We start from the raw sequence: 11,337 nt of genomic DNA, 5'->3' as shown, positions 1-11,337 counted from the left end.
CCTGATTTCCACTTCTCCAGCCTCCATCAGGCAAACTCCTCCAGGAAAGACCTTTGTTTCTCCACGCCAACGCCTCGGAATCCTCAAATGGGGTCATTCCTCCCATCTCGCAGGTCATGCGGGCATCAAGAAATCTGTGCAACTCATCTCTCGCTTCTATTGGTGGCCGACTCTAGAGACTGATGTGGTGGACTTTGTGCGAGCCTGCACTATCTGTGCCCGGGATAAGACTCCTCGCCAGAAGCCCGCTGGTTTTCTTCTTCCTCTGCCTGTCCCCGAACAACCTTGGTCTCTGATTGGTATGGATTTTATTACTGACTTACCCCCATCCCATGGCAACACTGTTATTTGGGTGGTCGTTGATCGATTCTCCAAAATGGCACATTTCATCCCTCTTCCTGGTCTTCCTTCAGCGCCTCAGTTGGCTAAACAATTTTTTGTACACATTTTTCGTCTTCACGGGTTGCCTACGCAGATCGTCTCGGATAGAGGCGTCCAATTTGTGTCTAAATTCTGGAGGGCTCTCTGTAAACAACTCAAGATTAAATTAAATTTTTCTTCTGCATACCATCCTCAATCCAATGGACAAGTAGAAAGAATTAACCAGATCTTGGGTGACTATTTACGACATTTTGTTTCCTCCCGCCAGGATGACTGGGCAGATCTTCTACCTTGGGCCGAATTCTCGTATAATTTCAGAATCTCTGAATCTTCCTCCAAATCCCCGTTTTTCGTGGTGTACGGCCGTCACCCTCTTCCCCCCCTCCCTACCCCCTTGCCCTCTGGTCTGCCCGCTGTGGATGAAATTTCTCGTGATCTTTCCACCATATGGAAAGAGACCCAAAATTCTCTCTTACAGGCTTCTTCACGCATGAAGAGATTTGCGGATAAGAAAAGAAGAGCTCCTCCCATTTTTTCCCCTGGAGACAAGGTATGGCTCTCCGCCAAATATGTCCGCTTCCGTGTCCCTAGCTATAAGTTGGGACCACGCTATCTTGGTCCTTTCAAGATTTTGCGCCAGATTAATCCTGTCTCTTACAAACTTCTTCTTCCTCCTTCTCTTCGTATTCCTAATGCCTTTCATGTTTCTCTTCTTAAACCACTTATCATTAACCGTTTCTCTCCCAAATCTGTTCCCCCCACTCCTGTCTCCGGCTCCTCGGACATCTTCTCCGTCAAAGAAATTTTAGCATGTAAAAAGGTCAGAGGGAAAACCTTCTTTTTAGTGGATTGGGAGGGTTGTGGTCCAGAAGAGAGGTCCTGGGAACCTGAGGACAATATCCTGGACAAAAGTCTGGTCCTCAGGTTCTCAGGCTCCAAGAAGAGGGGGAGACCCAAGGGGGGGGGTACTGTTACGCCGAGCGCTCCGGGTCCCCGCTCCTCCCCGGAGCGCTCGCTACACTCCTCTCACTGCAGCGCTCCGGTCGGTCCCACGGACCCGGGGCGCTGCGATACCGCCTCTGGCCGGGATGCGATTCGCGATGCGGGTAGCGCCCGCTCGCGATGCGCACCCCGGCTCCCGTACCTGACTCGCTCTCCGTCAGTTCTGTCCCGGCGCGCGCGGCCCCGCTCCCTAGGGCGCGCGCGCGCCGGGTCTTTGCGATTTAAAGGGCCACTGCGCCGCTGATTGGCGCAGTGGTTCCGATTAGTGTTTACACCTGTGCACTTCCCTATATCACCTCACTTCCCCTTCACTCCCTCGCCGGATCTTGTTGCCTTAGTGCCAGTGAAAGCGTTTCCTTGTGTGTTCCTAGCCTGTGTTCCAGACCTCCTGCCGTTGCCCCTGACTACGATCCTTGCTGCCTGCCCCGACCTTCTGCTACGTCCGACCTTGCTTCTGTCTACTCCCTTGTACCGCGCCTATCTTCAGCAGCCAGAGAGGTTGAGCCGTTGCTAGGGGATACGACCTGGTCACTACCGCCGCAGCAAGACCATCCCGCTTTGCGGCGGGCTCTGGTGAAAACCAGTAGTGACTTAGAACCGATCCTCTAGCACGGTCCACGCCAATCCCTCTCTGGCACAGAGGATCCACTACCTGCCAGCCGGCATCGTGACAGTAGAATATATGTGATGCATGAATTGTGTAAGGATCTGTGTGTGCACGTGAAAATAAACAACATTTGTGCAAAAATAGTGAAAGGGCAGGAAAAAAAATATATATATATGTATATAGAGGGGAAGAAGAGAGGGGGGGGTGTGGAAATGAAGAGGGGTGTGAATGGGGATAATGTGATGAAATAGACCTGAGTGTACAAATATGCCATGGGATTTAATGCTGGGAAGGTGAATGAATGGAAGTGATGAAATAAATGAATAATTGTGATAAGTATGGAAAATAATAAATGCATTAGTATTGCCAAGTGATAAGATATAGGGACAAATAGAGGAGGGCATGATAAATGAAATGTATGTAATATATGAATTGTACATCAATAAAAGAGGATGGTAATATAATAGCCAAAAAATAATAACTATAAAAAACACATGAATAAACATACATGATAAGGTGGGGGGCCCCCCATATAGCTTTAAACATAATTTAAGAAAGACAAATCAATATTGTATGAATATACATACATGAACCATACACAGATAGTTAATTGGACAGCACTACTAGTAATAGCAACAATAATAAATACATTAAAGATATATCGAATAGTACATAAGGATGGGGAACATGGGAAAGGAGGAGAGAAAAGGAAGGAAAAGGGGAGTCTCCCGCCATATTGATAGAATGATGAGCAAGATGTATTGTAGACCCTACATAAATAAACAATAATTGGATGAAAAAAGAGAAAAAATTACAACAATGAAAAAAGGAGAATATCATAATTACAAACAGCGAGAACAACATAGATAAGGATATTTGAGTAAAATAAATACATATAACATAGAAAAAAAACACATAAGAGACGGAGAAAACAATAATAGGAATAGATGGACAAGTGCAGGAAGTATGTATATGTGCGAACCATGAAGGAAAAAGGAGGGGGGGGGGAAGAAGGGGGGGGAAAGGGGGGGGGGGGAAAGGGGGAAGAGGGGGGAGGGGGGAAGGGGGAAGGGGAAAAGGGGGGGGGAGGGGGAAGGGGAGGGGAAAAGGGGGGAGGGGGAGGGGAAAAAGGGGAGAGAAGGGGAAGAGGGGGAGAGAAAGGGGGGGGGGAGAAAGGAAGGAATGGGGGAGGGGAAGGGGGAGGGGGGAAGAAGGATACGAGAGGACTAAAAGTTGTGAAGGGAAGGGGCCAAAAATAAATGACCATAATGTGGGAGAAGAAAGAATGAACACAAAAAGAGGGATAATGACATATGGAGAAAATCGTGACATATAGTGATGTTGGAGGAAGAGTGATAGTGATGTAGTGATAGCAATGTAAAAGATAATGAAAATAACCACAGAAAAATAGATTATACTTACAAATAGGAGGCAAAACTGTTGATCTCGTTCAATCCAGCCGGAGTTTTTGTTCCCAAAATTTCAATCCATTTACATTCTTTTTGAGCGAGAAGAGTTTTCCAATTGCCGCCACGAGGGCCAGCATAGACCCGATCAATGCCCCGAACCTGTAAAAGAGATGAATCACTGCCATGGTACTTCTTAAAATGTCTTGCCAAAGACTTCTGATAGAATGGATCTGGTCCATCCTTCCCTGCTTTTATGTCCAGAACATGTTCCCTCACGCGTCTGCGGAGTTCGCGTGTTGTCATACCAATATAAATTTTGTTGCATGGGCACTTAGCATAGTATACTACACCCTTGGTTGCACAGTTAATATGATGAGTAATTTTGTAAGATTTCATTCCACTGGCATTTTCAAAGGTAGTATTCTTTTCTATGTTTGCGCATGCAACACACTGCCCGCAATTGAAACTGCCCCATTTGGGGCCTTTTGATCCAAAAAGATGAGATTTATTAGGTCCCTGATGCTAACTACGAACCAAAGAATCTTTAATATTTTTCGACCTTCTAAAAGTAACAGAAGGATTTTTGGGAAGGCATCCAAGAAGTACCTGGTCTGTCGTAAGTAAGGGCCAGTATTTTGCAATTGCTGTGTTCATATCTTGGGTCCGTGAGTGGTATGTTGTGATGAATCTAACGGTATCGGAATCCTGTTTGATGGTACGTCTTTTAACCTGTAAAAGAGTATTGCGATCACTCTTTTTGGCTCTATGGTATGCTTTAGTCAAACAATTGTCATTATAGCCTCTCTCTTTAAAACGTACCTGAAGATCTTCAGCTTGTTTCTCGAAGTCCAAGGTATTGGAACAGATACGTCGTGCCCGAAGATATTGTCCAGTTGGGATGTTATTCACTAGGTGTCGTGGGTGTCCGGATTTTGCATGAAGTATAGTGTTGGCAGAAGTACTTTTTCTAAAAAGGTCAGTGGAAAGGAAACCGTTGTCATCTCTTATGATCTTAACATCAAGGAATTCAGTAGATGTAGTACCTATATTGGTGGTTAATTTAATATTTAAGTCATTTTGGTTAAGCCTAGTAATTAGGTCTTGTAGTTCAGTGACCGGTCCCTGCCACACTAACAGGATATCATCAATATATCGCCACCAATATTGTATGTTCTCTATACCTGGAATGGGATCTGAAATAAAAATGTCTCTCTCCCACAGCCCCAGGAACAGGTTGGCATACGAGGGCGCACAAGATGCCCCCATTGCCGTGCCCTGGAGCTGCAGGAAGAGAGACTCCTTAAACATAAAAAAATTATGAGTCAAAATGTACTCAAGGGCCACTATTAAAAAATTACATAAATCAGAGTCGAGGGCACTAGAAGACAAAAAGAATCTTACCGCTCGTATTCCGTCACTATGTCGGATAGAAGTATAAAGTGCCTCCACATCACAGGTAGCTATAACCATATCGGATTCGAGTTGCAAGTTGTCTAATTTTCTTAGTACATCATTGGTGTCTTTTAAAAAAGATGGCAGGGTCTCTACAATAGAGGTTAGATGATAATCAATGAGGCGGCATAACGGTTCACATAAATTTCCACAGCCAGACACAATCGGTCTACCCGGCGGACAGGTGGCACTTTTGTGTATTTTAGGGAGTAAATAGATGGAGGATACCGTGGGATTTTTTGGTAAGAGGGCCTCCATCTGTTTGGCTGAAAAAATGCCTTGGTCAACTGCTTGGTTTAAAATAATATTTAATTCAGATAAAAACCTTAAAGTAGGATTAAAAGTAAGTTTTTTATAGCAGTCGCCTTGTCGTAGTTGGCGTAACATCTCCCTCTCATACATTTCTAGGGGCCATAACACTACATTACCGCCTTTATTGGACGGTTTAATAATGACATTTTTTAAGGATTGGATCTCACGTAATGCTTGACGTTGGTGATATGTCAAATTGTCATTTTGTATTGTCTCTGGGATCTGATTGAACTCCTGAGAGACTAATTTGACAAAAAGATCAATCTCTGGGAACTGTGTCAGCTGCGGGAAATTTTTGGATTTTGGTAAAAGGTGTGTAGGAAACTTACCTGTAGGTTGTGGTTCTTGTTCATCCATGAGTTCAATCAAAGTGCGTACCGCTTCTTGGTCAGTCCTGGTGGAAAGATCAGAGTTGGAAGCTTCAATGTTATGATTAAACATCTTTTTAAATGCTAGCTTACGTGCAAACAACTGCAAATCTTTGATGGCAGTAAAGCGATCAAATTTTGCCGTTGGACAGAATGTAAGCCCTAGACTCAATACTTCATTTTGGGCTTTAGTAAGTACATGATCTGTAAGATTAATGACTTTGGTACTTACCTGATTTTGGTCACGAGAGGGCGTTCCGGGTGGAGGGTGAACCGGTCCGGGCTGTCCTTCTCCGGCGGTCATCTTCTCCACTCCTGGCAGGCTCCGGCCTAGTACGCTGCATAGACGCCGCTGCGCAGTGACGCCCGTGCACAGCGACGCACCTGACGTCACGGCGTAGCGGCGTCTATGCAGTGTACTAGGCCGGAGCCTGCCCGGAGTGGAGAAGATAACCGCCGGAGAAGAAGGACAGCCCGGACCGGTTCACTCTTCACCCGGAATGCCCCCGGACACTACAGGAAGGATGGATGGCCCGGACCACCCCCATTAAGTTAAATTTTTTTATTGACTCGGAGGGTGGGGGAGGGGCCCGACCGGTATAGCCAAAAATCCATACCGGTATACCGCCCAGCATCACGGTGGGGGGTGCGATGCGGCGGGTCGGGGGGTGGCGCGGCGGGTACTTTATTTTATTTCATTGTGGACCAAAATCCATTATTATTTGTTGGCATTTTTGATGCACTCTTCAGTTTTGGTATCTTTTATGTTCCTTCCCCGCCCCCTTCTCCTTCAAGTCCTTTATGTAGGTCTTGTCTTCACATGTATGAAATTGTTTAGCAATTCAGTTCCCCCCCCCCCCCCCCCCAATATAAATAAATTAGCCAGATACCAACCAAGCAGCAACAGCCTGACATTACCAGGGTGGGCGAGGACCATTATTATTGGTCCTGCCCAGCCTAAGATATGTCAGCCTGTTATTGCCTAGGCCCAGGAGCGCCATGTTTGACGATCTGGCCCTTTTGGTACCGTCGCTTCTCGGCACCCCTGGGGCGATGGGTACCAGGGTAATATTTGGAGGTCAGCGCTAGCTGTTTTTGGGGCTAACACTAAGGCTGCTTTCACACTATAAAAATTCATCTGTTATAAACGTCCGTTAGAAAAGCTTTAAAAAAGGATGTTAAACGTCCATTACAAAATCCCATTAAAGTCTACGGGATTTTGTGATTATCCGTTATGACCCATTATAGTCCGTCATGACTAGCGGACGTTAATTGTGATGGAAGAATTAACGGCACATGCACTAATTTTTCTTCTGTCACAAGAAACGGATAAATTAACGGCCGTTATTTTTAACATTGAAGTCTATGGCAAACGGATGAGCCTTTATGTCATCCGTTTGCACCTGGTTTATAATATCCGTTATTTCTGAGGTGACATCAGCAGACTCCTGCAGTGCTGAGGGACTACTACTACTCCCATTATGGAACAGACTTATTTCCATGATCGGAGTAGTAATTCCCCGGCTGCGGGAGTCTGCAGACAGCTGGGGAGGCTACATTAGTGTTTGTACTACTACCCCATCATGGAACAGAGTCTGTTCCATGATGGGGTTGTAGTACAGGGGCTGAGGGATTGATAGCACTCTGCAACCCTGCGGCCGATACCGAGGGGCCATTCAGGACTCACAGCGAGAGATTTAAAAATTACCATTGTGAGTAGCAGGGGGCCATATCTATATTAAAAGCGCTGTGGGGGCAAGATATATATAGTGCTGCAGGGGGGGGGGGCAGACATATAGCCTATATATCTAGCCCCCCAGTGCATTTATAATATGCCCCCTGCAGCACATTAATAAAGATATGACCCCCGCCGGCGCATTTATACATATATACCCCCCCGGCACATTTATACATAAATTCCCTTGCCGGCACATTTATACATATGTACCCCCCGCCGTCGCATTAATAAATATATACCCCCCGCCGGCGCATTTAATAAATATATACCCCCCGCCGGCGCATTAATAAATATATACCCCCCGTCGGCGCATTAATAAATATATACCCCCTGCCGGTATATATAAGTAGTGAGACTGTCCAGGCATGCTGGAAGCTGTAGTTCTGCAACATCTGAAGGGCCAGATGTTACAGAACTATAACTCCCAGCATGTCTGGGCATGCTTGGAGTGGTAGTTTTGCAACATCTGTAGGACTACAGCTTGGGCACCACTGTATGGTGGTCTCCAAACTGTGGCCCTCCAGATGTTGCAAAACTACAACTTCCAGCAAGCCCAGACATCCTTTGGCTTTCTGGGCATGCTGGAAGTTGTAGTTTGGCAACTCCTAGAAGGCAGCAGTGAAGATCACTTACCACTGATCTTCACGGCTGCCTCCACCGCTGCTCCTTTGCCGCCTCCTTACTTCCGCTGATGCCTGCCAGTTAGTCCCAATGTGAAATCAGTCAAATGCATTCTACACCTCCCCCCTTTTCATACTCTTTTCCTACCATATCTTTCACTCCCCTGCTATTTGGGGAAATTGGAGAAGGGAGTGCCTACATACATTGTCTTGGCTCAACAGGTGTCGTGTCAACTGTGTCCCTCCATATACACCAGGTGAGTTCTACTACATAAATGGCATTAGTGACTGTTTGGATGAGCGCTGCCCGTTTTGTAATTCTTTTCTTACATAATGAACAGAGTCATGCCCTTCTGGGTCTATTTACTGGGGGGTATTCATCAAGAGTGGTGTAGGTGAACGTTTTTTTACCTTATTAAATCATGTGTAGAGATGAGCGAACTTACAGTGATTTCATTCGTCACAAACTCCTCAGCTCGGCAGTTGCTGACTTTAGCCTGCATAAATTAGTTCAGCTTTCAGGTGCTGTCTTTAGCCTGCATAAATTAGCATAGCTTTCAGGTGCTCCGGTGGGCTGGAAAAGGTGGATACAGTCCTAGGAGAGAGTCTTTTTATGTAGGGTTTTTCTTTTTTTTAATAGTGTTAACTGTGCGGGATAAATAACTTTATTTTATTTTTATTTTATAATACAGGGCTTTATTAGAAAAGGGACATTTATATAGTTTTTTACACTTTTTATTGAAAAACATTTTATTTTCACACTTTTTACCTGTTAAACTATACTGCAGTACAACTTAACTGCAGTATAGTATAACTGCTATGACAGTTCACCTGTACAATTCAGGCTAGGACTGGACCTTACAGGCTTCCATACTGAGAAGATAGGAAGCTATCCACTGGCTTTCTGTTGCCATGGTAATCAGCCAGGTCGCGTTGACAATCTTGCGGGAATATAGACACAATTTTTCCTGTAATGAATGGAACGCATTCACCGCTTTACTCATTGTGGGGTTAGTGGACATTTCCAGGAATGGGAGCGTACCTGTACACCCTACGTCTTCAACTGGTTAAACCAGTGCCGACAAATAAATGAAAGGATGGCAGCATATGGCAACTTTACTGACCTGCATTATGAACCTGAAAACCCTCATGGGTTTTTCGGTTTGAAAATGTGTAATTTTCCCTTATGCTGCTACCCTCTTATAATCCATCATTTTTGGGCCAGGTAGTACGATAACTTGGCGACAAGATAACAGTATGAGTGTATGATGGTTTGGGAAAAAGGTGTAAAAGGACAAATGGATGAAAGGATAGCAGCATATGGCAACTTTACTGTTTGCTTTTTTTCAAAGCTAAAGAGGAGCATATAATTATTAAAAAGGCTATTTTTGGAGATGGACAGGCAGGCTGTAGGGGAGGAGGTAGGCCTGTATTTTGAACTTAAAAACTCAAATGGGTTTTTGGGTTCAAAATGTGTATTTTTCCCTTATGCTGCTATCCTTTGATAGTCCATAATTTTGGGGCCAGGTTGTCCGATAACTTGGCAAAATGAGAACAGTATGAGTGCATGGTTTGGGAAAATAGGTGGAGAAAGACAAATGGATGAAAGGATGGCTGCATGTGGCAACTTTACTGTTTGCTTTTTTTCAATGCAAAGGAGGAGCGTATTATTATTATTAAAAAGGGTATATTTGGAGATGGACAGGCAGGTTGAAGGGGAGGACGTAGGCCTGTATTTTGAATGGGGTTTTGGTAGGGATCGACCGATTATCGGTATGGCCGATATTATCGGCCGATAATCACGATTTTGCCGATACCTTGGCGATAAGCCGATAATGCCCCGCCCCCGTGCCGCCCCAACCGCACCGCGACCACCCCCCCCGACCCGCCGCACAGCGAATGCCCCCCCGACCCACCGCACCGCGACCGCCCCCCCGACCCACCGCACCGCGTTTCACCCCCACCGTGATGCTGGGCGGTATACCGGTATGGATTTTAGCCCATACCGCTATACCTGCGGGCCCCTCCCCCACCCTCCGAGTCAATTAAAAAAATTCAACTTACCTGTAATGGTGGTGGTCCGGGCCATCCATCGTTCCTGTAGTGTCCGGGGGCGTTCCGGGTGAAGGGTGAACCGGTCCGGGCTGTCCTTCTTCTCCGGCGGTCATCTTCTCCACTCCGGGCAGGCTCCGGCCTAGTAGCTGCATAGACGCCGCTACGCCGTGAAGTCAGGTGCGTCGCTGCGCACGGGCGTCACTGCGCAGCGGCGTCTATGCAGCGTACTAGGCCGGAGCCTGTCCGAAGTGGAGAAGATGACCGCCGGAGAAGGACAGCCCGGACCGGTTCACCCTCCACCCGGAATGCCGCCGGTGTGAGGTGGTTTTTTTGCGTAGATCGATGCGTCCGCTCCTCCCCCAGCTCTCCGAACATTTCCGAAGCTAGAACTGGGGGAGGGCAGAGCAAGGGGAGGGAGGAGGTTCACGCCCCCTCCCTCAACTCCCTGAGCTCGGCTGGACGCAGATCTCTACGGCATGCCCCCTCCCTGAGGACATAGATCTCCACGGCAGGTCCCCTCCCTCATCTTCCCTCCCTGAGGACGTAAATCTCCACGGCAGGTCCCCTCCCTCATCTCCCCAAGCTGAGGACATAGAGCAGTGCTCCCAATGAGCTCTATGTGTAAAGGGGGACATACTGTATGGGCTAAAGGGGGACATACTGTATGGGCTAAAGGGGGACATACTGCACGGGCTAAAGGGGGACATACTGTACGGGCTAAAGGGGGACATACTGTATGGGCTAAAGGGGGACATACTGTACGGGCTAAAGGGGGACATACTGTATGGGCTAAAGGGGGACATACTGTATGGGCTAAAGGGGGACATACTGTACGGGCTAAAGGGGGACATACAGTATGGGCTAAAGGGGGACATACTGTATGGGCTAAAAGGGGACATACTGCACGGGCTAAAGGGGAACATTTAGCCTGAACAGTATGTCCCCCTTTAGCCCATACAGTATGTCCCCTTTAGCCCATGCAGTATGTCCCCTTTAGCCCATGCAGTATGTCCCCTTTAGCCCATGCAGTATGTCCCCCTTTAGCCCATACAGTATGTCCCCTTTAGCCCATACAGTATGTCCCCTTTAGCCCATGCAGTATATCCCCCTTTAGCCCGTGCAGTATGTCCCCCTTTAGCCCGTGCAGCATGTCCCCCTTTACACATAGAGCACATTGGGAGCACTGCTCTACGTCCTCAGCTCGGGGAGATGAGGGAGGGGACCTGCCGTGGAGATTTACGTCCTCAGGGAGGGGAGATGAGGGAGGGGACCTGCCGTGGAGATCTATGTCCTCAGGGAGGGGGCGTGCCGTAGAGATCTGTGTCCAGCCGAGCTCAGTGAGGGTAGATGAGGGAGGGGGCATAAACCTCCTCCCTCCCCTTGCTCTGCCCTC

General features: G+C 47.1%; 1 protein-coding gene across 6 annotated transcripts in view; it reads right to left on the bottom strand.

Annotated features, from left to right (window-relative positions):
- Positions 1–2,225: 2,225 nt before the first annotated feature.
- Positions 2,226–11,337, bottom strand: part of LOC130292042 (uncharacterized) — a 282,836-nt gene continuing 273,724 nt past the window's right edge. For 2 of the 6 annotated variants that reach the window (XM_056541481.1, XM_056541480.1), the window contains exons 3-8: positions 5,493–5,557; positions 4,801–4,943; positions 4,219–4,366; positions 4,006–4,128; positions 3,413–3,558; positions 2,226–2,760 (exon numbers count right to left, since the gene is read on the bottom strand). In XM_056541481.1, the coding sequence (XP_056397456.1) occupies positions 2,529–2,760; positions 3,413–3,558; positions 4,006–4,128; positions 4,219–4,366; positions 4,801–4,850 (699 nt within the window). In that variant the 5' untranslated portion in view covers positions 4,851–4,943; positions 5,493–5,557 and the 3' untranslated portion in view covers positions 2,226–2,528. Of the gene's footprint in view, positions 2,761–3,412; positions 3,559–4,005; positions 4,129–4,218; positions 4,443–4,800; positions 4,944–5,492; positions 5,691–8,300; positions 8,497–11,337 lie in introns of those variants that run through there. The other 4 variants (XM_056541482.1, XM_056541483.1, XM_056541478.1 and 1 more) reach the window with 4 other exon arrangements.

The sequence above is a fragment of the Hyla sarda genome, chromosome 9 (assembly GCF_029499605.1).
Source record: "Hyla sarda isolate aHylSar1 chromosome 9, aHylSar1.hap1, whole genome shotgun sequence".
Taxonomy (NCBI): Eukaryota; Metazoa; Chordata; class Amphibia; order Anura; family Hylidae; genus Hyla; species Hyla sarda.
The sequence above is the reverse complement of the archived record's forward strand: the minus strand, read 5'-3'. Positions and strand labels throughout refer to the sequence as shown.